This window comes from Lepidochelys kempii, chromosome 1 (genome assembly GCF_965140265.1).
Source record: "Lepidochelys kempii isolate rLepKem1 chromosome 1, rLepKem1.hap2, whole genome shotgun sequence".
Taxonomy (NCBI): Eukaryota; Metazoa; Chordata; order Testudines; family Cheloniidae; genus Lepidochelys; species Lepidochelys kempii.
Genome location: NC_133256.1, coordinates 56,586,578 through 56,613,697, shown reverse-complemented (window position 1 = coordinate 56,613,697; position 27,120 = coordinate 56,586,578). Strand labels below are relative to the sequence as shown.

The 27,120-nt window shown below is 43.4% G+C and overlaps 1 protein-coding gene across 8 annotated transcripts in view; it reads right to left on the bottom strand.

Annotated features, from left to right (window-relative positions):
- The window catches only part of CAB39L (calcium binding protein 39 like), a 105,679-nt gene that overhangs the window by 11,299 nt on the left and 67,260 nt on the right, over nt 1-27,120 (bottom strand). For all 8 annotated transcript variants that reach the window (XM_073343720.1, XM_073343710.1, XM_073343750.1 and 5 more), the window contains 3 exons: nt 26,702-26,820; nt 18,276-18,444; nt 5,907-5,966 (listed from right to left, as the gene is read on the bottom strand). In XM_073343720.1, the coding sequence (XP_073199821.1) occupies nt 5,907-5,966; nt 18,276-18,444; nt 26,702-26,820 (348 nt within the window). The remainder of the gene's footprint in view (nt 1-5,906; nt 5,967-18,275; nt 18,445-26,701; nt 26,821-27,120) is intronic.

Here is a 27,120-nt window from a genome sequence, read left to right as displayed (position 1 = left end):
ATCCAGCATTAACAGCAGTTAAGAAAATAATATACAAGAGAGATGACCTGCAGCTTTAACCACTAGATCACAGCATGTGATGCAAGTTCAACGTGGCACTCAAATGCCTTAATGGCCAAACTGTAATGTGCAGATAAAATGAACAGCACCTTGGAAAATTTGGTTAACAAAATGTTTATTATTGTTAACCAGACTTAAATGGTGATGGTGACAGTTGGATGGTCACAATTTCCTCTTGGCCTGATTGATCTTTCTCATGTTGAAATATCATTCACTGTTTTTGCCTGGTTGGTATGGCTGTGTATGTGAACAATGAGGTTATATATGCAAACAAATTTCATATATGTCTTATCTGAAGCTAACTTTAGCTTCTTCATGCTGTTGCAATTAAAAAAAAAAATAAGCAAAAAGATGTTTGTTAAAATGAAAGGGTGCTGTGTCAAAGAACCCAGTCCCTGGCTGTCTCATCACTCAAAGAGTGAACATGGAATGATACTTACCTCCCATCTCACTACATGCCAACGGTGGGCATTTGTCAGCATTGCCACAAACTTCATTCAGAGCCAAATCTGCAGTCAGATGTATGTGTTCAACACACCCTGATTTCAGTGGGAGTTGTTCATTTGTATCTCAGGGCGCAATTTGTCCTTTATTGTTTAGGATATAATGGGAACGTCTATACTGCAAAGAAAACCCTGCGGCAGTGAGTCTCAGAATCCAGGTCAACTGACTTGGGCTTGTGTTATAGGGCTAAAAATGGCAGTATACACTCCTGAGGTATTCTGTGCCAAAAAATTGCAAATTCTGCACGTTTTGTTTGTCAATAAATAAATGCAGAGGCTCCAGCATGGCAGTGGGCCACTGGCTGCACAAAGGTGAGAGATCACCCTGCAGCCTCCCCACTCCCCAACCCTGGGACGTGGACTCAGTGGTGAGCTGACCCTGACCCAGCACAAGGCCTGGCCCTGCCCCAGAAATACCCTAGGGCCTTGCCCCTTTACGCCAAGGGCGCCAGGTGTGGGGCAGGCAGGCTCAACTAGGCAGGAGCCAAGTGTGGAGGGGCTCAGTGTGGGGAGATCCAGGTATGGGGTGAGAGGATTCTGCGTGGGACAATCTGGGTGCAGGCAGCTCAGTGGAGGCGTCCTAGATGTGGGGGGGATCTGGATGCACAGAGGCGCATTGTGGGGGTTCCAGGTGTAAGGGTAATGGGACTCTGCAGGGGCTTCCAGGTAAAAGTGGTTGGGGCTCAGAGAAGGGGTCTCAGCTGGGGGGTCTGGGTGCTGGGAGAATGGGGCCTGGTGGGGTGGGAGTCTGGATGCAGCTAGATGGGGGCCAGTGGCATGGGGGTCTGGATGTGGGGACTCAGGGGGGTGGGGCGGAGGTCCAGAGTGCAAGGAGCTCAGTGGAGGGTGGTCTGGGTGCAGAGGTGGGGAGTCCAGAGGCAGGGGGTGAGGGTGGGGGTTTCTGGGTATGGGAAGTCCAGATGTACGGGGGTTGGACGGATGGGGGAGCAGCTCCCTGTACAGTGACCCCTCCCCTGCAGCTGAGAAGTGATGGGGACAGGAAGCAGGGGAGGATGCTGAGCTTCCTGCAGCTGGCAGAGGTTTCTGGGGGTGGGTCTGACACAGCCCCAGCCACTCCTTGTAGGGGAAGAGGAAATCCCGTTCTCTCCTGCCTCCAGCCCAGCCAGGACTAGCAGCTGATCCCAGCTCAGGGTAGGAGCCCCTGGCTGGGGTGTTTCCAGCCCTGAGGTGATTTACCTCTCCGCCAGCTGTTCCGGGTGCCTGAAATGATGTACCTGCGCAGCTAGGGAGTGGTGTCTGACTGCTCTTGCAGCTTCCCTGTCAGAGTCATTTTTCTGCAGGGAAGCAAAGAAATCTGCGGGGGAAATAAATTCTGCACATGTGCAGTTGCTCAGAATTCCCCCAGGAGTAAATATAGATGTTCCGGCTTGGGCTGGATCCTGGGCTCTGAAACCCGGGAAGGGTAACAGAGCCAAGGCTCCAGTACAAGCCAGAACATCTACACTGCTATTTTTAGCCACAGCAAGCCTGAGTCAGTTGACCCAGGCTCTGAGACTCACTGCTGCGAGGGTTTTTTTCACCTTGTGATGTAGGCTTACCCAATGTCTCCATTTGTTGCAAAGAGTGAGCACAATCTTGCGAGGTGGTGTAGTTGCCTCCTGCAAGGTGCTGCCTGCCCTCAGCTCACTAGCTTCAACACATCTCACAGGCTCAGGCCCAACAGGAACAGATTATGCTTTGAGTCTCCAGGTATCTTATTTTCATGGGGGACTTCAATCACCCTGCCATCTGCTAGGAGAGCAATACAGCAGTGCACAGACAATCCAGGAAGTTTTTGGAGAGAGTGTTGGGGACAACTTGCTGGGGAAGTGCTGGAGGAACCAACTAGGGGCCGTGCTCCTCTTAACCTGCTGCTCACAAACAGGGAAAAATTGGTAGGGGAAGTAGAAGCGATGGCAACCTGGACAGCAGTGACCATGAGATGATCGAGTTCAGGATCCTGACAAAAGGAAGAAAGGAGAGCAGCAGGATACAGACCCTGCACTGCAGAAAAGCAGACTTTGACTCCTGCAGGGAACTGATGGGCGCGATACCCTTGGAGGCTAATATAAGGGGGAAATTTGTCCAGGAGATTTGGCTGTATTTTAAAGAAGCCTTATTGAGGGCGCTGGAACAAACCATCCTGATATGCAGAAATAGCAGCAAATATGGCAGGTGACCAGCTTGGCTTAACAGAGAAATCTTCGGAGAGCTTAAACACAACAAGGAAGCTTACAAGAAGTGGAAACTTGGACAGATGACTAGGGAGGAGTGTAAAATAGTGCTCACGCATGCAGGGGTGTAATCAGAAAGGCCAAAGCATAACTGGAGTTGCAGCTAGCAAGGGATGTGAAGGGGAACAAGAAGGGTTTTTACAGGTATGTTAGCAACAAGAAGGTCAGGGAAAGTGTGGGAGTCTTACTGAATGGGAGAGGCAACCTAGTGACCGATGATGTGGAAAAAGCTGAAGCATTCAATGCTTTTTTTGCCTCGTCTTCACAGACAAGGTCTGTTCCCAGATACTGCACTGGTCAGCACAGTATGGGGAGGAGATGAGCAGCCCTCAGAGGTGAAAGAACAGGTTAAGGACTCTTTAGTAAAGCAGGACATGTACAAGTCCATGGGTCCGGATCTAATGCATCTGAGGGAGTTGGCTGATGTAATTGCAAAGCCATAAGCCATTATCTTTGAAAACTCATGGTGATTGGGGGAGGTCCTGGATGATTGGAAAAAGGCAAATATAGTGCCCATCTTTAAAAAAAAGGGAAGGAGGAGAATCTGGGGAAGTAGAGACCAGTTAGCTTCAACTCAGTCCCTGGAAAAATCATGAAGTAGGTCCTCAAGGAATCCATTTTGAAGCACTTGGAGGAGAGGAAGGTGATCAGGAATAGTCAACATGGATTCACCAAGGGCAAGTCATGCCTGACTAACCTGATTGCCTTCTATGATGAGATAACTGGCTCTGTGGATATGGGGAAAGCAGTGGACATGATATATCTTGACTTCAGCAAAGTTTTTGATACCATCTCTCACAGTATTCTTGCCAGCAAGTTTAAAAAGTATGGATTGGATGAATGGACTCTAAGATGGATAGAAAGCTGGCTAGATCATCGGGCTCAACGGCTAGTGATCAACGGCTCAATGTCTAGCTGGCAGCTGGTATCAAGCGGAGTGGCCCAGGGGTCAGCCCTGGGGCCAGTTTTGTTCATCATCATCATCAATCACCTGGACGATGGGATGGATTGCACCCTCAGCAAGTTCATGGATGACACTAGCTGAGGGGAGAAGTAGTTATGCTTGAGGGTAGAGATAGGGTCCAGAGTGACCTAGACAAATTGGAAGATTGGGCCAAAAGAAATCTGATAAGGCTCAACAAGGACAAGTGCAGAGTTCTGCACTTAGGACAGAAGAATCCCATGCACCGCTACAGGCTGGGGACCAAATGGCTAAGCGGCAGTTCTGCAGAAAAGGATCTGGGGATTACAGTCAACGAGAAGCTGGATATGAGTCAACAGTGTTCTCTTGTTGCCAAGAAGGCAAACGGCATACTGGGCTGCATTAGTAGGAGCACTGCCAGCAGATCAAGGGAAATGATTATTCCCCTCTATTCGGCACTGGTGAGGCCACATCTGGAATATGGTGGAGTCCAGTTTTGGGTCCCCCCACTACAGAAAGGACATGGGCAAATTGGAGAGAGTCCAGTGGAGGGCAATGAAAATTATTAGGGGGCTGGGGCACATGACTTATGAGGAGAGGCTGAGGGAACTGGGCTTATTTAGTCTGCAGCAGAGAAGAGTGAGAGGGATCTGATAGCAGCCTTCAACTACCTGAAGGGGGTTTCCGAAGAGGATGGAGCTAGGCTGTTCTCAGTGGTGGCACATGACAGAACAAGAAGCAATGGTCTCAAGTTGCAGTAGGGGAGGTCTAGGTTGGATATTAGGGGAGGTCTAGAAGGGTGGTGAAGCACTGGAATGGGTTACCTGGGAGGTGGTGGAATCTCCATCCCTAGAGGTTTTTAAGGCCTGGCTTGACAAAGCCCTGGCTAGGATGATTTAGTTGGGGTTGGTCCTGCTTTGAGCAGGGGGTTGGACTAGATGACCTCCTGAGGTTCTCTTCCAACCTTAATCTTCTATGATTCAAAGAGGTACTAGTGATAGTTTTGAACATGTATTACTCTGTCTAGCTGATAAAACAGATTTCTGTTTGTTGACTGGGAGTCCTTTGAAGAACATTATTCTTCACTATGTGTACTTTGAGCATCAATGCTACACAAACTCAAGACAGACACTCATTTTATCACAGTACTTTAGTACAGCGATAAAGAGAATAAGTGAAGATATTCAAATTGCCTGAGTCACACTGCATTTGTGACTCAGCAGCATGCAAGCTTGAAGGTAACACGACAACTTAATCTTCTGTCGAATTCCACCACCCATGTCAGCCCAATTTCAGTTGATTCCAACAGAATTTTTCTGACCTACACTGGATTTTCAGAGATATTTTTTTAAAGCAAAAAGAAATGGCAATATAACAACAGACTAATTTACTTAGGATAACAGGTATATTCACATCTCAAAATCCCTTAGGATTTACACAGACATAATGTCTAGTAACACTAAAATAAGTTCTAGTATCCTCTATCCTGAAGTATTACTGGGACATGAATAACCACTAGCTATTCCCTAGCACTGACCTGGTGGCGCCAAACTGTAGCAAAAGGTAAATATTTAAACTAAAATTGGTCTAATATCTGTACACACGTGTAGCTCCCATTAGTGTTAATGTAGTTATATTGTGTGCAATAAGGCGAGAATAGACTCCTCCCCTCTACTGTTCCACATCCTAAACAAGATTTGCTTTTGACATGGAGTTGTACTAGAAATCAGGAAGCCTGGAAACAGGATATAAGTATTATTTCTACAGATGGCTAAGGAGGATTCTCCCTTGGTAAAACTAATTATTTTGGCTTACAGGGTGCGATGTTTGGTTCTAAGTAAAAATTTTAGGTGGGGCATGTAGCCCTCAGCTGCATATGCTCTGTTTATAAGCAGATGAGAAAGTATGATTCAAATAGCTGCTAAAGTACAGGCATCTACCCTGAAGACCAGCTGGTGCTGTCCCGATTGGATCCCTCGCCTGGGAAATGGAGGAACTGTGCTGTTGAACAAACAGCTTTGGTCGACACAAAGAATCAAGAAGATCCACTTATTTTTTTTCCTGAGTGGAGCAGAAATGCCCCTACAAAAGGTTTCCAGTTCAGATCCAAGTGAGGGTGGACTCCTCACAGTAACATTTGCAGAAACATATATGAAACCATTAAGGCTGGAAATTATTTGTACTTACTGTATCATAATTTTGTTCTAGGAAATCTGCTACCAATAATTTGTGTCTCGTTAGCAGGTCCTGGAAAAGAAAGAACCAGGGGAAAAAAATCACTACCAGCTTTTTTTCCCCACTACTTTGATCATCATTTTAATCTTCAGTTGTAATGGCTAGGGGAACATTTTAAAGCAGCTCTTCTCCTTTACAATAATTTCCAGCATTATCTTAATGAAAGAATAGGTAAAAGAGAGACAGTGCACCATTTAATATCAATTGCTGATTCACATTTACTAGTTCAGTGAATAAAAACAAAACAAATACTATATTTAGAAAATACTCCGATATGTATATTTATAGATTTTTGCACTTCTTATATGGTCTGTGGGCACATGTGCATATATTAATTTTTAAAATGTCAACTGTAAATTGGAGCTATTTTACCTTTATAGAAACTACCTTTCAGAATACAGTGTATAGCTCAGGGACAGCCAGACTGTGACCTGAAGTCCAAATGTGACCCATGAAACCTAAAACATTCACCATATGCTCACTGTCACTCTCCTTCTGTAGCTGCAAAGTGATGACAAAGCTAATCAATTCCAGATTTTTATGGATTATGGATGCAAATAGGCAATTTAAATTAATTGATCACAGCAAAAACAATTACCAATCACCCAGTTTCAAAAAGATATATTGGAATTGGAAAAGGTTCAGAAAAGGGCAACAAAAATGATTAGGCGTATGGAATGGCTTCTGTATGAGGAGAGATTAATAAGACTAGGACTTTTCAGCTTGGAAAAGAGATGGCTAAGGGGAGATATGATTGAGGTCTATAAAATCATGACTGGTGTAGAGAAAGTCGATAGGGAAGTGTTGTTTACTACTTCTCATAACACAAGAACTAGGGGTCACCAAATGAAATTAATAGGCAGCAGGTTTAAAACAAACAAAAGGAACTATTTTTTCACACAACACACAGTCAAGCTGTGGAACTCCTTGCTAGAGGATGCTGTGAAGGCCAAGACCCTAACAGAGTTCAAAAAAGACCTAGATAAATTCATGGAGGATAGCTCCCTCAATGGCTATTAGCCAGGATGGACAGGAATGGTGTCCCTAGCCTCTGTTTGCCAGAAGCTGGGCGACAGGGGATGGATATGAGTGACAGGGAGTGGATCACTTGATGATTACCTGTTCTGTTCATTACCTCAGGGGCACCTGGGACTGGGATAGATGGACCTTTAGTCTGACCCAGTATGACTGTTCTTATGTTATGTTCTAATAAATATTGGGGTTGTCTACATTTATTTATTTAAAAATAAATTTCTATACGAAGACGGAGTTTGAACCTGAGAGGTTTTAAGCACCACAATTCCTATTCGGAGTTAAGAAAAGACCAGCACCATAGATTTCACTGAGAGTGTATGTTGCTAAACATCTCTTTGGCTCAAGAGTAGCCCTCTGGCTCTTGCCAAATGCCAGTGTGGCCGTTGGCATCACAGAGTTTGGGCCCCCTTGGACCGGACTCTCCTCTCAGGCCATTTTAAATAGTGTAACTCCATTACCTTCAAAAGAGTTACTTTCCAAAGGAGTAGAATAGGAGTGAGAAGAGAATCAAGCTCCTCATCTAGTAAGTTGACCTAAGCCAATTTTTTCATATTTGGGTGCCTAAAAGTTAGCCACCTAAATCCATATTTAGATACCTAAAGAAAAAAATTAAAATGGCCTGAGCAACCACCTTCCCTATTGAAGTCTATGGGAGCTGCAGGTACTTGGCACCTCTGAAAATCAGGCCACTTATTTAGGAGTCTAAATATGGATTTATGTGGCTAATTTGAGGCATCCAAATTTGAAAATTTTTGGCCTACTGCTCTCTTCAATAAATTGCACTGAAATGCAATAAAAGCCTAGATCTAAAGCCCATTCAAGACAATGAGAGTCTTTCTGTTGACTTGAACAGAAAGGGCTTTGAATCAGGGCCTGTATCTTTTTCTTTAAAAGATCTGTCTTTTCTTTTAACAGCTTTATTACTCACTGTCAGAAGTTGACGCAATGCAATTGTCTTTACACAGTGGTGTCCTCAATAGCTCCAAAAATATATATTTAATCTGATGATTCTTCCCTTTTTAATTTGATTTACAATGAATTATAGTGAAAGGATTTGTATTTATCAGCTATTGAGAAGGGGGAAGAAGAGGGCCTCATAAACATGGTTGCTATAAAAACTAGTATACTATATAGTTAGTATATTCTTTTATTCAGCAGGGATGTGATGAATTCAGGTTAAATTAGCTGAGTGGACTTCAGCCTGCTTCATATGCAGGGCACTTAGCAACGAAGCACAGCATTTTTCATTGTGTCCAACGAATTTCACATAGTCCAAAAATTAGTTTTGTTTTTATTCATAGAAAATCACAAGACAGACTGGTGCAGCAACATTTGACCAGCATTCTTCCCACCTCCCCCTGTTACTTCCATAGTAGATTATATCTCTAAATACAAGTCCATTTTCCCTGTTCCCCTGGCATTGCTCGGCAGCTCAATCACCCTCTGCCATGCATCTGGCTGAATTTAATTAAAAAGTATATCTTAATATCATCAGAAATTCCAATATTTCCCTCCTATAAATATCCTTAGATATTAATGCAAATTTAATTAAGTCCTTCTCTGGCCCCTGCAACAGACGAGTCTTTCTTCTCTGCACCGAACACCCATGTGATTGCATTATACAACCCAGCAAGGGGGTTGCAAAACCCTGATCAACAGGTGCAGTAATCCACCAAATGAAAAACTGTAATGCTTGTTTTTGCAGTCTTAGTAATCAAGATATAGCTATATGTTTTACAATTCCTGTTGCTTTCACATCACTTATTGCTATTCCAACATAACAGTGATACCAGGATCAACCAATGTTTATCTAGATCAGTGCCATGTCTCTGACACTACCCAATACCAGATGCTTCAGAAGAAGGGGCCAAAAAAAAAAAAAAAAAAAAAAAAAAAACCACCACAAACACCCCAACAACCCATAATGGATCATTATGGAGTAACCTGCTCACAGAGGAAGAGTTTCTCCTAACTTCAGGCAGCTAGTAGCTGACTTATGCCTTGAGCCATGAGGATTTATGTTCTTTATAATTTTTTCATCTATTTAATGTATCTATGGACATTACTATTCATACAGACATAGAATTCTATTTTTAAATCCTGCCATGCTCTCAGCTGGTGGATCCATGACTATATAGGTCTATTGGTTATAAAAGGCAGGGTCCAGCAGTCTGCAGTCCTTAATACAGCTCAAAAGTGCTTTATCACATGCCCTGCTTTGTGGCTGGGGGAAAAGGAGATTCTGTTACCCACCCCACCCATATTTTTCTCTTGCTTAAAGCCTGATTACTCTGATCTTGTGCAAAGGATATGAATTTCTTCCACAGTAAATTAATGGCAGAGCTGGAAATAGAATCCAGGAAATCTTACTCCCATCCCCAGGCCTGACCAAAAGACAACACAACACAGAAAGGGTCATGGACCATCAAAAACTTGAGTCATGTGTACATCTTTGTAAAATAATGCTGCTCTCCATATTTTAACTTGGAATTCTCTATATTTATGTACTAGTTCAAGTATCAGGACGTTTAGCTGGAGATAACAAAGATGTATAGCAACTTCAAGTCTTCTTTATTGCTTAACAGAGCTGATTTGTTCTAGAAATCGGGCCTCACTGACCACTTAGGAACAAGAGGTTACTCCCATTGAGCAAATCTTTACTCCACTCAATACTTCAATGATGACAGTAAAAATTAAGACTGGGTTTCGGGATGTGCCTTGCATTGGTGAGTTGAATTCTCTATTAGAGACTTTCTTTTAATTATATCCAAGGTTTCTCTCATCATGTTTCTAATTAGCTTTTCGAGGAAAGAAATAACTTGTTTCTATGACAGCAAAAACCTACTGATAGAAGAAGGAAAAAAAGAGCCATATCTAAATTTAGAAGAATCTCTCATTGCAAAGATTTTGCCACAGCTTTCTTAAGTGGTTTTTACAGAGAATAACCAAACTGTTCAGGGTAATTAATTATTTTCACCAGCTTATTTCTCTATTCTAAACCAGTCTCATGAACTACAAGTTTACAGAGCCATCAATTAAAATTTGCCGCATCGCTGTACTGCGGTCCTAGGACCGTGTGACCAGTACAGGTGCACGTGGCACCTCTGATCCAGTCAGGATGGATTGGAAATGTTTTCAAGTTACGTGGATCTGCTGGTTACACACTGGAGGCAAAGCAGGCTGCAGTCCCTAATACAGCTCAAAAGGTGCTTTGTTGCATAGCCTGGCACCAACTTCCATGACCACAGTGCTTGGGCTGGGAACAGCAGTCATGCAATTAGTCATTCTTCTTTTCTTCTTCTTTTTAAATGATTGGACTACTATTGAAGAGGTAGGAACAAAGGGAACCTTTTGTGGACAAAGCAGTGGAGGAAATGAGCATATGGAACCCTCTATTACGGGGTGGGAGACATGTGATTGAAGAAGCTGGTGCCCTCTTCAGGGATTCTTATATTTCTTCTAACAATATACTAAATGGGCATTAGCTATAAGTTGTCAGACTCCTACATGGTATTGCTGGATCTACCTGTTTTTTTTTTATTTGATTTTTGTTTAAAAAGGACTACACTGACCCGAGTACTCTCTTGTCCATAGTGCAAATTATAGCAATTTATGCAAGTTCGCTATCCTTTTGAGAGGGCAACATACATAAGGATTAATCTCTGAATTACCTGTCAGCCAAAATTCTTACATTATCTATTAGTGGACAGTACAAAGCCAGTCTGGAAGAAGAGCTCTGTGTAGCTTGAAAGTTTGTCCCGCTCACCAACAGAAGTTGGTCCAATAAAAAGACATTACCTCACATGTTTTGTCTCTCTAAACTGAGTAACAGGCAAAATAACACAGCATTTTCTACTTCACAACCATTCCATAGACATGGAGGTCCCAGATGCCAGGCCTGTCAGCCTTGTTTAGGAAGGTCCCAAAAAATACCTAGTGGAGAAGGCATTGCTTTCCAGTGAGTCTTCCTAATGCTGCTATCAGAGTTCACAACTGACACTGCAAAACCAAGACAAGCTGTGGGAGGCAAGACCCCAGAATTGCTTAGAAGAAAGACTTAGGCAAAGTTGGTTGGACGAAACAGCTGACTGATTGGAAATTATTAGTACATGGTACCATACTGATCTGATGAAAAGCTGATATTAAGACAAGTGGCAGAGATGTCAATCAGAGGGGAGATGTTTCAAGTCCTCCCTCTCGTTTGTTCTTATTCTCAGTTGTGAAGTGTCTAAAATCGACATTTTAAAGTCCTTAGGACATGGACCTTGTTCAATTACCCATGCTACCAATCTCCTAGCATGTCTTTGGAAGTGGTATAAATAATCATGTCAGCCTTTTGTCCAGGATGGTTAAGCAAAATAAGAGTGCTTTCTTTTTTTTTAATTATGTGTTTAGCATGTCACTCACTTCAGGCCAGGAACGAGTGCATTTTGTTTGGGTTGAAACTGGCAAAATCTGCTTTATTATGGGATTGGTATTATTTTTCTGCACAAGCGTCTATTATCCTGTTGCAGTCACAGAGCCGGGTTTGAAGGTGTCTGGCAGTCATTCTTTCAGTCTGTTTTTACTGCTGTTTCAAATATGTCGTGATGTCTTTTCTATTGGTTAAGATTTACATTATTCATCTGAGCAGAAGCATGAGCCCACAAGGGCTTAGTGAGGATAAACTTCCACATACAATGTCAGCATTTAGTTCCCTAAAACAATAATGAACTAAATTGTACCATTTAAACACAGCCTATGGTAAAAAGGGGTGTGTGGCCTGTAGTGGGGCAGCTGCCACACTCCTGGATAACAGCGGTTAAAAGCAGCCATGCTAGGCTGATTGGGGAAGCAGCCACAGCTGAGGCCAGCTCAGTCAGGGCCCAGCTGGCCCTTATAAGAGGGCTGGGGGCTAGGAGCTGAGGGAGCATCTCTCTAGTGGTGGAGAGAGAAAGACCTAGCTGCCTGGGAGAGAAGTGTACCAGAGGTAGAGTAGTGCTGGGGAAAGGCAAAAGGAACTGGGGAGCTCCAGCCTGGCAACTCCCCAGGCTGCAGGCCTTGTGCAAGGCCTAAAGAAGGTATTGGGGCTTCAGAGGTGCAGTCCGGGGTTAGGCAGAGACAGCTGGTCCAAACCCCCCTTGCCAATAATGAGTGGCCATTACAGACTGCAGTTTGCCCCAGTGAAAGGGGGCAAGATGATGACTGGCAGTAGCTACTGAGGCATGGTGGGGATAGAGTGTTGGGTGTTCTCCTGGAAGGGGAGACTCAGATGTGGAGGTACTGAAGGGGCAGAACCCTGAGGTAAAGAGCACCAGGGTCCGGGAGGGACACGGGGCCTGAGGCACGCGAGCCACCAGCCAGCAGAGGGCGCTCCGGAGCTGGAAAAGAGCTAATTCCCAGACAAAAAGCAGGAGATGCCGTGGCAGTGATTCTCTACTTCGCTACAGGCCACACCTCCCCATGGAGACCATTGGGAGATATGCTGTGTCACGGAGGCAGAATTCCTCCTTGAACGATGCCATACATAAGGGACTCAAAACCACTACTACACTCCTTTCGGTGATGTGTCTTGCCAGCTTTCTCTTCTTGGTGTGCCAGGCCTACTCCGTGGAATGGTGCAGAGGAGGGGAACAGAGTCTTGATTCCACCTCCCTGCTTCAAGAATGCAGGACATGGAAGCAGGGCAGATACAGCAGTTACACCTGGCCCTTACATGGGCCTCCCAAGGTAGGGAAGGTCCTTGCCCCTTCTCAGTTTGTAGAATGTCTGTGCACAGACTAAGTCAGTCACATATTTTATTCATTCATCAAAATTATTCAACAAAACTTTCATTAATTTTGTTGACTCCGTAGCCTGCTATTTGAATTGTGTTGTTGCATTGTAATTGGTCACATCAGTCATATGATTTACATCTGCGTTGTGATCGGATCAATGTAACAACCAATTTGCAAATGTACTCCAAAAAACATGCTGATGTTTTGACTTTGTACTTATTTTAAATTTAGCAATAAGGACACCTAGAGCCCAGACAGGATTTTTTTTAAGTTGTACTTAAATCTGGATACATAAACAAAATAAAGGATTGTGAATACTGCAAAAGGTAGTTCATTTAACTATTCACGCAAATATTCATGGAATTTATTTTAAATATTTGCCTAACTGTGCTTCTGAAGAATAAAAAGCTAAAGGCTGCTGCAGCCTCAGGTTCCCGAACTTTAAAGAAATCATTCTCTCTGTTTTAAATTATCTAAGAACAAGTCACCCGAGTCTGCATAGCGATTACTCTCTCAGGCCATAATCCTGAAATTCATTGTATGTTGCAGACTGCTGCACCCATGCAAAGTCCCAGTGACTTCATTAGGGTATGTTTACACTACGAAATTAGGTCGATTTTATAAAAGTAGATTTTTAGAAATAGATTTTATACAGTCGATTATGTATGTCCACACTAAGCGCATTAAGTCAGTGGAGTGTGTCCTCATTACTGTGGGTAGCATTGACTTACGGAGTGCTGCACTGTGGGTAGCTATCCCACAGTTCCCGCAGTCTCTGCCGCCCATTGGAATTCTGGGTTAAGCTCCCAATGCCTGACGGGGCAAAACCATTGTTGCGGGTGGTTTTGGGTACATGTGGTCAGTTGCCCCTCCCTCCACGAAAGCAACGGCAGACAATCGTTTCGCACCTTTTTTCCGTGCAGACGCCATACCACGGCAAGCATGGAGCCCGCTCAGCGTCACCGCTGCTGTTGTGTCCTGGGTGCTGCTGTCAGCAGACGGTGCAGTAGGACTGCTAACCATCATCATCCACCTCTTCCGCTGCAACTCTGCTCTCCTGCTCTTGTAAATGAGCTCAGTCTCAATAGCAAATTTCTCCCTGTTGTTGTCACCCACCGCTTCTGCTGCAACTCTGCTCTCCTGGTGCCATGAATCCACCTCGCAGGTCCTCTCGTTGTTCTGTATAATATTTATTCTCGTGGCATCTGTCATCATCCACCACTTCCGCTGCAACTCTGCTCTCCTGCAGACTCCATACCACAGCAAGCATGGAGCCCGCTCAGCTCACCGCTGCTGTTGTGAACATTGTAAACATCTCGCACTTTATCCTGGAGTATAAGCAGAACCAGGCTAAGAGACGCCAGCATGAGGAGGATTTTTATGAGGCTACGGACACAGATGTTCCTGAAAGCACGCGCTGTGGCAATTGGGACTTCATGGCAGCAGTGGGGCTGGTTGATACAGTGGAATGCTGATTCTGGGCCCGGCAAACAAGCACAGACTGGTGGGACCACATAGTGTTGCAGGTATGGGATGATTCACAGTGGCTGAGAAACTTTCACATGTGTAAGGCCACTTTCCTGGAACTCTGAGAGTTGCTTTCCCCCACCCTGAAGCGCAGGAATACCAAGATGTGAGCTGTCCTGACAGTTGAGAAGAGAGTGGCGATAGCCCTGTGGAAGCTTGCTACGCCTGACTGCTACCGGTCAGTCGGGAATCAATTTGGAGTGCGCAAAGCAGCCCCCTCAGTAGATGTGATCCAAGTAGCCAGTACAATCATTGACGTTCTGTTATCAAGGGTAGTGACTCTGGGAAATGTGCAGGTCATACTGGATGCCTTTGCTGCAATGGGTTTCCCTAACTGTGGTGGGGCGATAGACGGAACACATATCCCTATCTTGGCACCACACCACCTTGCTGACAGGTATGTAAACTGCAAGGGGTACCTCTCAATGGTGCTGCAAGCAATGGTGGATCCCAAGGGATGTTTCACCGACATCAGCGAGGGATGGCTGGGAAAGGTGCAGGACGCTTGCATCTTTAGGAACTCCTGGTTGTTCGAGCAGCTGCAAGAAGGGACTTACTTCCCAGACCAGAAAATTACTGTTCGGGATGTCGAAATGCCAATAGTTATACTTGGGGACCCAGCCTACCCCTTGCTCCCATGGCTCATGAAGCTGTAACACAGGCAGCCTGGACAGTAGTAAGGAGCAGTTCAACTGTAGGCTGAGCAAGTGCAGAATGGTGGTAGAATGTGCCTTTGGATGTTTAAAAGCTCGCAGGCGCTGTTTGCTGACTAGGTCAGACCTCAGGACAACCAACATTCCCATTATTATTGCTACTTGCTGTGTGCGCCATAGTATCTGTGAGAGTAAGGGGAGACATTTATGGCAGGGTGGGAGATTGAGGCAAATTGCCTGACATCTGATTTTGAGCAGCCAGACACCAGGGCAATTAGAAGAGCACAGCAAGGCGCGCTGCGCATCAGAGAGGCTTTGAAAAACAGTTTCATGACTGGCCAGGCTTCGGTGCGACAGTTGCGTTTATTTCTCCTTGATGCAAACCCGCTCCCTTTGTTGATTTTAAATTCCCTGTAAGCCAACCACCCTCCCTCCTTCGAAAAAGTAATGGTTTTGAAACCATGCATTCTTTCTTTATTAATTAAAAAAAAAAGGGAGATAACTGACAAGGTAGCCTGGGTGGGGTGGGGGGGAAGGACAAGGCCACACTGCTCATTGTAGCCACACTACAAATCAAACTGTTTGAATGACAGCCTTCTGTTGCTTAGGTCATCCTCTGGAGTGGAGTGGCTAGATGCCTGCAGCCTCCCCTCCACGTTCTTGGGCATCTGGGTGAGGAGGATATGGAACTTGGGGAGGAGGTCAAGCGGTTGTACAATGGATGTAGCGGGGGTCTGTGCTCTTGTTGACTTTCCTGCAGTTGCATCAGATGCTTCATCATGTCTGTTTGCGCCCCCATTAGCCTTAGCATTGCCTCCTGCCTCTGCTCTTCGTGCTCCTGCCTCTGGTCTTCATACTCACTTAATGCTTTCCTAACCTCTAACAGTGAATGCCTCCATGCATTCAGCTATGCCCTATCAGTGTGGGAGGACTGCATGAGCTCGGAAAACGTGTCATCGCGAGTGAGTTTTTTCACCTTCTAATCTGTGATAACCTCAGGGATGGAGATGATATAGGGGGAGCCTAGAAACATTTGCACCTGTGGGGGGGGGGGAATGGGAGATAAAAAGGGAGAGTAAAATTTAAGATGACACGTTTCTGAAAACAAAAGGGAGACTCTTTCACAGTGAATCAAGCAATTCACAGCAGACAGCACATGTGCTTTAGGTACAAGATTGCATTCTGCCTTTTATATTGAGCGCCTGCCGGTATGGTGACACATCACACACAGCTGGGCAACAGAATTCGGTTTCCATGCAGCCATGGTAAGGCAAAGGGTACGCGGGGTTGGCTTCTTATGCATGACATGTGGGAATGGTTTCAAAGAGCAGCACCATCCTTTCCCATAGCAAGCAATGGGTTGGGTTTCACATGAAAACTGCAGCCCCTCCTTTTACAGGTGGATGTGCAGCACACACCTCCCCCAACCCCACCACGTGGCTATTCTCCGGGATGATCCCTTTTAGCCAAGCACAAACAGCCCAGCATGAATGGTGTCCTTTTACTGTTCCCTTACAAAAATTCCCCTATTTCAACCGGGTGACCATGAATGATATCACTCTCCTGAGGCTACACAGAAAGATACAGACCGAATGTTGCTTGAATGTGACCAAAACCCAGGACCATTCGCTGCCATGCTTTGTGCTGCAGTGATTCCAGAATACTTTCAGAGTACCTCCAGGAGAGTTTCATGGAGATGTCCCTGGAGGATTCCCGCTCCATCCCCAGACACGTGAACAGACTTTTCCAGTAGTTGTACTGGCCGCAAATGCATCCCAATTCTTCAGGGAAAATCAAACATTAAACACTATTGCTTTTAAACCCTGTACTGTAGTTACAAATGTGCACTCACCAGAACTGCCTTCTCCAGCTTCAGGGTCGGGGATCCCACCTTCGGAGGGTATTGGCTCCAGGGTGATGAAAATGTCTTGGCTGCCGGGGAGAATGGATTCACCGGTTGCCTGCTGTGCATTCTCCTCCTTCTCATCCACAAAATCCTCTTCCCTGTTGCATGAGACTCCCCCCTTGCAGGTGTCCACGGACAGTGGTAGGTCCCCTCCTAGAATGGCATGCAGCTGATCATAGAAGCAGCATGTATGGGACTCTGACCCGGAGCGACCATTTGCCTCCTTTGTCTTTTCGTAGGCTTGCCTCAGCTCCTTAACTTTCACACGGCACTGCTGTGTGTCCCTGTTATAGCCTCTCTCCAACATGCCCTGTGAGATTTTGGCAAATATATTTGCATTTCTTCTTTTTGATTGGAGTTCTGCCTGCACAGATGCTTCTCCTCATACAGCAATCAGATCCAGTGTCTCCCTTTCAGTCCATGCTGGAGCTTGTTTGTGATTCTGGGGGGACTGCATGGTCACCTGTGCTGCTGAGTTCGCTGACCAAACAGGAAATGAAATTCAAAAGTTCCCAGGGCTTTTCCTGTGTACCTGGCTAGCGCATTGGCGTTCAAAGTGTTGTCCAGAGCGGTCACAATGGAGCACGCTGCGATAGCTCCCAGAGGCCAATACCGTCAATTTGCGTCCACACTACCCCAAATTCAACCCAGCAAGGTCGATTTTAGCACTACTCCCCTCGTCAGGGAGGTGTACAGAAGTCGATTTTAAGAGCCCTTGAAGTCGACGGAATGGAGTTGGTTGTGTTTATTAATGTGCATTAATTTTAAAATTGACCTAATGTGGCTAAATTTGATCTAACCTCAAAGTGTACACCAGGCCTTAGGGTTCTGTGTGGGTGTAGTAGCCTGTCTGCATGCAAGAAATTGCAGTGATCAAGGCCTTAAAATCTGAAGCTGCTTGGTGCTCCAAGCCCACAGATCCCCATGGATAAGGCAATGAGTACCATGTATGACTGGATTGTATAATTGCCAATATTTTAAAATGAATCTATGAAAAAAGCTTGTTCTATCTACTAACTATGGCTAAGCAGCGTGGTGTGTAAGGACCAAACTCAGAGCAGTAATATGAAGTAAGAAACATTGTGAATGACTTTAAAATGATTCATCCCATATATATATTTTTAAGGGATTATATGTGACACATGGCTAATTTTAAACAGTTATACAAAATGCCTTGGGATGTCAGGATGAAGGACATCAAAGAAATAGAAATCTGGATTAAATTAAAGACTCTGGACTGACTCTATCCCTGGTGTAAATCCAGTCACAATCAGACCAGGGATGAATTTAGTCCTCTCTATCTTACAGTAAAGAAAGCAGTCTACTAGCAAGAAAAACTCCATCTCTGTGTACTATACCACATCCAACAGTCTAAAGCAAGTGAGGGAGGAGTGCTGTTTTAAACCCAGCATTGTAAAGTTCCCATAGACATCAAATAATTTACCTTAAATGTAGCAAAGGCATCAGAAGCGATGTCAAACGTTGACATTTCCACATATTTGAAAAAGTCTCTGAACTGATCTGAGAAAAGGATGATTTTGGCAAGTGGCTCATGCCGGATACATTCTCTCAGCATAATTCCACAGCGTAAGGCAATATGTGGTGCTTCGTATCTAGAGTATGAAAAAGCACCAGACAAAGAGGGTTATTTTAAGCATAAATGGACAATTGCCTACCATATATAAGAAGCATCTACCAACAGAAACACATACTAGAAGACCCTAATACAGAACACTAAATCCAACCTTCATGGCTTAGACCCATACTTAAGAAACATCAGCTATATAATTAAGGTTGCTAATAGCACAAAAAAAAACAGGGGGTTGGAATGAAAACTCAATTTTTTGAAATACTTACATTTCTATTGAAATTTTTATGCTTGGCCTCTGCTGAAAGGTGATTTTGGGGTGTGTTTGAAAATTTTGAACAGAATTCCTTCACCATTTTGGAATTGAGAGAGTAAACCAAATACAGTATATTCCAACCCCCTTTTTAAATAATTCTAAGACCCTTAACTTTTATAAGTAAACTATCTGCTGCCTCGTAGACCATGTTTTTCTCCTCTCCACTCTGCAATAAGACTCGACTGGAGCACTAATCTCTAACAAGCAAGAGAAGAAGAGTTTATCCATAGAGCCTCTTCAGTGTCTGTCTCTCTGCAGTTCTGATGACCTATTCTGTAGCCTGGGAGTTTGGGGAGAATTTTGTTCACCTCAGTCTCTGTGGAGCTTTGTTCAGAAGACCAGCATTTGGCCCTCTGGTTGTAACCACCGTATGGCAAAGACACTGTATTGTACAGCAGCAAGCACACTTTCCCCCACCCCCACCAGGTTTTATAAGTCATCTCTCTCTAATTCCTGTGTAACACATTGCATCTCCTTTAAGTCAAAGTGCATATTGAAATAAAGCATGCAAGGTTTCAAGAAAAAAAATGGATGTGATTTAGCCAACCAAAAAACCCCCAAAACTCCTCCCCCTACAACAAAATTTAAATTACTACACAATGAACATGCTTTAACAATGTTCATTTAGCTGAAAGTGACAGGACTCAAATGAACAGGGAGGAAACTCTGCTTCAATAGGTTGACTACAGCATATCAAAACTGCCTGTTAGCCAAAGCTTATCTACCTTATTGTTTCTCTGCACAATTACTTTCTACTGTCAGGCTTAAAAAATAAGACAGACTGCCATCTGTGCTGTGAGTGAGTGGGCCTTTCAAATTCACCACCAGCTTCCACGTTAAAAAGAATAGTAGTGTTTCCAGAGCATACTAAGACTGCATATTTTCATGTGATGACTACAATAGCTGGCCTAGTGAAAAATGAAACACTGATTCAAAAGTCAAATGAAACCCCTCTTGCCTCAAACTAAAATAAATCCCAAGCAGCTGATGACAATCAAGCATATCTCTATCATTTTGGGAGCCATTTGCACCCTAAACATATGACTCTTTATATAGTAAATGTCCACAGATGTTTTCTGTTAAGAGTTTCCTCTTCTCTACTGCATCAGGTCACATTAGTACAAACACACATTTTCAAACAGAAGGGGCAGAGTCACTTCTAGGAGTGTGGCCAGGAAATGTTTAACGGCTGGGCTGGGAACATTTTAAGAGGAATATAAATAAATTATATTTTTGCCAACACAAGACACTTCCAAAAACACAAGTATCATTGTAAGTAAATGCAGTAAAACCCTTAAGTCAAACACTTCATTATCCAGAATTTGGTATGTCACTGGGGCTACGTAAGTAAGGCAAGTTGTACTTGGCTCCTGGAATATACCTGAAAGAAGATTACCAGATATCTGGCCACAATTAGCACTTTGTCTGCACCAGCAGTTCCATTCAGAGCCCCTGTGGAATTTAACAGAGAACCAGGAGGGAAAGTAATTCATTACCAGACGCTAATACAGCATTGTTAGTGATGATTATTAGTTATTAGCTGACAATGTGCTCAATAGTGTAAAAACACAAAATGAAGATCCTACCTGCTCTGAAGAATTTAAAACCTAAAAATTAGACACTCTGAACACAGGATGCACTGGGAAACCCAGAAGAAGAAATCACTTTTTAAATATTTACAACTCATTTTTGTGGACACCGTGAAATCAGCAAGTCAAAGAGAGACTTGAATGAGAACAGAAGTCACTCAGCACAGTGGGGGCAGGATAGAAGAAAGCACAGAGATAAGGGTGGAAGGAGGAGACAAATAGGGCATCAAGACTGGAGGGCACAAAGAGAGACTTCTTGACAAATTGCCACATGCCCCTCAGCTTCTTAGGCCTGATCCTACACCACTGAAGTCAATGAGAGTTTTGCTATCGACTTTAATGAGCACAGGATCAAGCCTTTAGTGATGCTGTAATAGTACAGATATTATCCCTATTCAGAAAGGAAGCAGCAATGGAGTACAGCACAGAAACACAACCTGGCAAGGCAGCCCATAGAGATTTTGAACTCTGATTTCTTTCATGTACAGAATGCCATCCTAGCGGCTGAACTGAAATCTGCTGTAATTTTCTCTGGTACAAAGTTATACATTATTTTACATCACAGGGGACTGAATTCATCCTTGGTCTAACACCACTGAATGCAATGGATCCCGATGGACATCAGGGATTAATTTGGCCCAAGGACATTTGCTCATTTATAAACCAAAAGCTACATTCCTTTGAAGTCCTATTTGCACTCCGCAAATCATACTGAGCCTCCATAAAGGGAAAATACAAGATCATTAAAGTTAGTCCCCTTGGCAGCAAGTAAGTCAATTGTCCTATTATTTTTATATTACACACACACACACACACACACACACACACCGACCAACCGTTTGCAGAATCTTTTTGTGACGCTGACAATATGGCAGTGCCACTGCAGTATTACACAGGAAATACTGGGAAGAAAATCTTTATTCAGGAATCTTCCCACTTAACAACAGAGCTCACATTATGCAGTGAAAAAAAGTGACCTTTTGTTGTTGCTGCTGCTGGGAACTGACGGTCAGGTGGCAATGGAAATTTTTCATTCAATACTATGCAAACAATGACTTGCCTTCCTGATAGTTCTGTGCTGTTTTTTCCTACGATTGTGTGTAAAAGATACATTTTATTTAATAAATAAATCAGTGAGGATGTATGTCAGAGAGAGCATGCTATAATTTTATAACAGAGATGGCCAAATTCAGGGAGATAATAGGGAGAGAATACTTGTGGAATTACTTTGGGTTTCTTTCAGTTTTCCTTCCTTTTTAAAATTAATTTTGTAATGAAATATTATATTATATTCATAAGAAAATACATAATCAATAAAGAAATGACAGGGCTAAGTTAAGCACATAGACCCAATCTTGCAATTCATGGCACATGAGCACAGAAGACTGTTCATGTGCAACAAATTGCAGGCTTGGGGCCCTACCCCTACGTTAGGTACTTACTATACATTGTGGAATCTGGAACTCAACCCCGAAGTTGGATCCATGCCGATAGGTGCCCCTGTGTTCGCTCAAATGTATTACAGGCTCAAGGCACCTTATTAAGATCCCTTGTATAAAAAAGTTCTATCAACCAAGAGAGCACAAAAAGATCTATAAAGAAACAAAAAGCTGTGTTCAGGTCAAAGGCAGATACATGGCATGGTTTCCTATCTCCATGGGAGTTCAGCAAGGCTGCATTCTGTCACCATCTTTGTTCAATACTGCTATTGACTGGTTGATAGATAATCTTCAGGAGGCAGCCATCGGTGGCACTGAACTGAACACCATTCTGCTTCAAGTTTTTGAATACACCAATAACATTGTCTTGTTGGCTCAGTGGGGTGAATTGCAGCAACTGACGGCCAATCTGGTCGGGAAAAAAAGCAGTGCATGTTGATCTGGTAATTAATCTGGATAAAACTAAGCCCCTGGCCATTGCCATCAAGCAGCCCCCAGATCCAGATTACAACCAGCTCAGTAAAAATCTATCCAGGTAGCAACTGTCAAATACTTGGGCAGTGTCAGACAGCACTGGAGAATGCTCAAAAGATGTAGATGCTTGGACAGGTGCTGGAGCATCCATGGAGAAAAATTAGCAGGTGCTTAGCACCCAGTGGCAGCCAAGTTCCCCCTACTCCACTCCCGCCCGTGGTCCCCGCCGATCAACTCCCCCCCCTCCCAGCACCTCTTGCACGCCGTGGCTTGCACGGTCAGGGGAGGGGGCGGAAAGAGGGGGGAAGAGGCAGGCGGGGTGAGGCCTTGGGGGAAGAGGTGGAATGGGGGCATGACCAGGTGTGGAGTGGGGGCAGGAAGAGGCGGGGTAGACTGGGGTTGGGGCCTGGGGCTGAGTGGGGGGTTGAGCACCCCGGGGGAAGATTAGAAGCCAGCACCTGTGGATGCTTGTATGGCAGCAGCTGCTGCCACATTTCATGCCTTTCAGCAGCCTCTGAGGGGACGTTGTGACATCAAGCTTGCTATGAAGCTGTGGATCTATGGATCCATGGTTATATCAACTCCATCGTATGGACGTGGTGCTGAGGAAGGCTGAAGAACATAAGATTGATGTTTTCAACGGTCATCATCTTTGTCAGTTGTTCCATATCAAGTGGCAGGACAAGATCACAAATGAGGATCTTCAAAGCTAATAAACCCAGCAGCCACCTCCAACAGCAATGGTTCCGTTTCAGCTGCATTCTTGGTATGGATATGTTATAAGAATTGAAGACCAATGAATTCCAAAGCATGTATACTAAGGAATGTCACAACATGGCCAGTGATCACATAGGTGCCACAAACTTCAGTGGTGCAAGATGACTGCTAGTGAGGGCCATAAGCTGAATGTGCAGCTAGACAACATTAAGCACTTTGACAGAGATCAATTCAGGTGGTGCTTGATTTACAAGGATGCCATGTACCTTTGGGATTTGCCACAATGATGATGAGTATATAAAAGTTACAGCATTCAGCAGCAATCCCCAAATATTGCTGTAATTTTGTAAAAGTGAGAGTTTTGAACCACTCCAGTAGAATTTTTTAGTTCTTTCTTATAAGGTTCTCCAGGACCGGCATACATTAATATTTTGGCACAGTTAATAGTGCTATTCCCATTGATGCTACAATATACATTATAAGCTTCCATATTATCTTTTTTTTTCCCCCAATTTATTTCCATAGAGTCCAAAGACTACTTGGGACACAATCCAAAAATATTTTACAGAATTGCGCCACATCGTATAAAACCAGGAAATGTGCCAAAGAAAATGGGAGGGGAAAGGAGAGAAGAATCCAAAGAAGAAAGCTAGCAAAAAGGGGTGAAAAAAATGGTTAAAAAAACTGACTTAAATATTAGACAAATATTTATTTTTCACTTAACAGAAAATTTTATGAAATTTTTACCTAAGCAATGATTAAAGGAACTATTATCACTGTCATGTGACAAAGGCAAAAGGGTCACAGAGAGTTGCTTTCCTCTAACTCTGAACAAGAAACTTAATCAGCATGAGAAAAACATTATTTCTTCAGCTATTCTGCCCTTCTCTACTTCACTGTCAAGTTTCTGCATGGAACCTTGCCTAGCCTCTCCTACCTGGATTCCTGATAGAAATTTAAAGGAACAGCGTACATATCTTCATAGCCATTTGAAGTTGGGCTGCAAAACGGTAGATTGAAGAAATCCTTAGTTCCAGAAGCTGTTTGCAGACAACTGTTACTGATGCTATATCTACACTTAAAAACACTGCTGCAGCTGTGTTGCTATAGCACTTCAGTGTAGACATTCACTACAGCTACAGGCGGGGTTCACTTATTGCGGTAATTAATACATCTCCCTGAGAGGAGGTAGCTAAGTTGATGGAAGAATACTCCCATTAACTTAGTGCTGTTTACACCAGTGGTTAGGTCAGCATAGCTATGTCTCTTGAGACGTACCTATGCCAACGTACCTTTTCAGTGTAGACCAGCCTGAAGTATTTGGGATTGGGGAGCAGCAGAGAGGGTCTTCAAATGCCCCTTTCTGTAGGATTTGACCCATGCAGATGCACGCTGAGCACAAACAACATTTGTAGGAGATACTCACTTTCTCACTGCCTATATTCTCCTGTGGAGACCTGCCAGAAAAGTCATATCTACAGCCAGCAGAGAACAGCAGAAATCCCTTACACAAATCTCTGCAGACTAGTCTCAATGCAACAAAAATGTGGCTTTTCATTTGAGCAATGTGTTCACAGGCAGGGTACTTCAGGATCTGACCACATAAACAATAGGCAGTACTTTGAATGTATCAAAATGAAGGAACTATATAAGTGAGCTGTAAAGTATTTCCTGTGGGAATTTTGTTTTACTTATGATCAACCAACTCACTTCGTAGTTGATGCCCAAAATCTGTATGATTTTTGCACACCTTCTTTTGTATATGCAGTCATTACAACAGGACATGAAAGTCACATGCAAATGCCAAATTTGTGCAGACAAATGCATTATTGATACAAGTGAATGGACCTCATGCCTTGCTTTATGAAAATTTGCTATATATATTTTAATACTATTAAATTTAACAAAATGCCAATATTTTAGAGAGAAACAAATTGGCATAATCATAAAGACTAGTTTTCTGAAATATAGTATTCACCCAATACATAATCTGTAGCTTGACATTAATTAATTAATTAAAATTCAGCAACAACAAAAATCCACATAGCTGGCTGGCTGTCATCCTTTTGAGAAATCTGCTGCCTCAGTGACTCAGATTAACAGATATAAAATAAATCTGAGTTTCAAGGTTAAAGTGAAAGTTAAACTATTAAATCCAGTTATATGTTAAGACCAATGAGTGGCCCAGTTTCTGTATTTATCACCCCATCATTTTATCAAAATAGTGGGCCCAATCCTGCTCCCGTTGTAGTCAACCAGAATTTTGCCACCAATTTCAACGGGAGCAGACTCCTAATCTGGAAAAAAAAAATCCCCACTAGTAATACAGTCAAAGTCCAATTCTTTTTTTTTTTTTTTTTTTTTAAATCATTACCAGAGCTGTGAGCATGTTGCCAGCTCTTGCGATTTCACTGTGAGTCTTAGAATATTTGGGATTTTTCTTAAAGTTCCAGCTCATGGAGCGATGTTATATCAAAATCCCAAGTGCATTTTTGTAAACAGCAAGTGGCTATCCATGGTTGCAGAGAAAAGCTTGAAAATTAAAACCCTAAAGGCTCAAAAAAGGTAATTAAAAAAATACATTTGGGGGTCTTTAAATCTCAATTTTGGGAGCCCATCTCGTGATTTTTAAATGCCTGGGTTTAACAGTACTGCTATTACATGGTTAACCAAGAGATTATACTGGTTATATTTATTAACTGACCAATATAACATTTTATTTTTACACAAAGTAACTTTCATCCAAAACAATCCTAAAGCTCTTTATAAACAATGGCCTATATTCACCCTCCCCCAGGAAAAAAAATGAAAGGGTAAATCAGAAAATAGCAGCTTTCAAACCATGGAAAAGGTAAGATTCGCAACATAAGGGCGGGGAGATTTGTGGCCAAGGAGAGAGAAAAGAAGCCTCAGAGAAGTTTGGTCCCACTCTCACACATTCACATGCATCAATGCAGTTAACATCCCCTCTGCGCTGCTGCCTAGTCCCCTTTCATGGCAGCATAGCTCACCTTGGAGGCCAGTGAGCTGAGCACTAAATCCTTCTGTGAGACAGAAAGCAGAGCGAGAATTAATGCTGAAAAGAGCAGCATTAACTTCTACATTGATCTGCACTTGGAAATCTGCTGGTTGTTGAGGGGAACATGTTCCCTGATTCCATCCCCCTCTCTGATGCAAGTCCAAAACTCACAGAGCCCCAACCATGCAAAGTTCACAAGGAGGAACTTCCAGGTGGTCACGAAGGGTTGTAGAGTATGCCTTTCAGACACCGCTACCTTTCATGTAGTCTTTTGTTTCTCTACACAACACGCAATAGTCCAGAATTTGGCCAATCATCATAGAAATCATTTTGCTCACTACCAAAATGCAGCAAGCTGTGAAGGGAACTCAGCAGTTGTGTAGCTGCATCCATCGATCCTACACAACAGTTTAGGGCAGGAATGGAAGAGAGTATCATATGGAAAACAGAGGTGGAAAGCAGTCAGAATGTAATTACGCCAATATGGAGTTTGGCCAAGAAATCATGGCCAAATAAATAATGCAGGTACTGAAATGTGTACAAGTGTCCACTTAAGTAGTAGCAAGTCAACAGAAGCCAAGAAATCGGAAATTAAGGCTGAAATTTCATCCACCTTTTTTTCCCCCCCCTCCACACACCATGGTATAAGGTAGATCAAACACAATACAAGCATGCTCCAGACAATCCTGCTTAATGGAAATCAAACTCCAATTAAAATGAACACCCACCCTTTTAGAAGCATAAATAGGATATGTGGATGGGCACTAATGTATTCCACAGTAGGGCTTCGGGTGCCAATTTGTCTTCTCAAGATGTTGTTAAATATCTGGGACACATCCTTTTTGCCCTGTTAAAGAAATAAAACATAGTTGCAAGTGTGAAAACATGCAAGAATTTGATTATTCATTAGAGTCTTTATTTACAATAGGAAAAGAGACCAAAACAGAACAAGCCAACACTAGTTTGCTCTAGCTGTCTTTTGCTGTTGACCCCCCCCAAATATCTTATTCCTCAGAAGATGGGTGCATCTTCAATGGCGCAACAGGATCCTTTAGTTCCCCCATCTATTTGTTCTGGACAATATCAATTCCACCATTTGCATTTTTCTTTTGCCAAAAGTGCAGACAAAAAACAAATCCTTTATTCT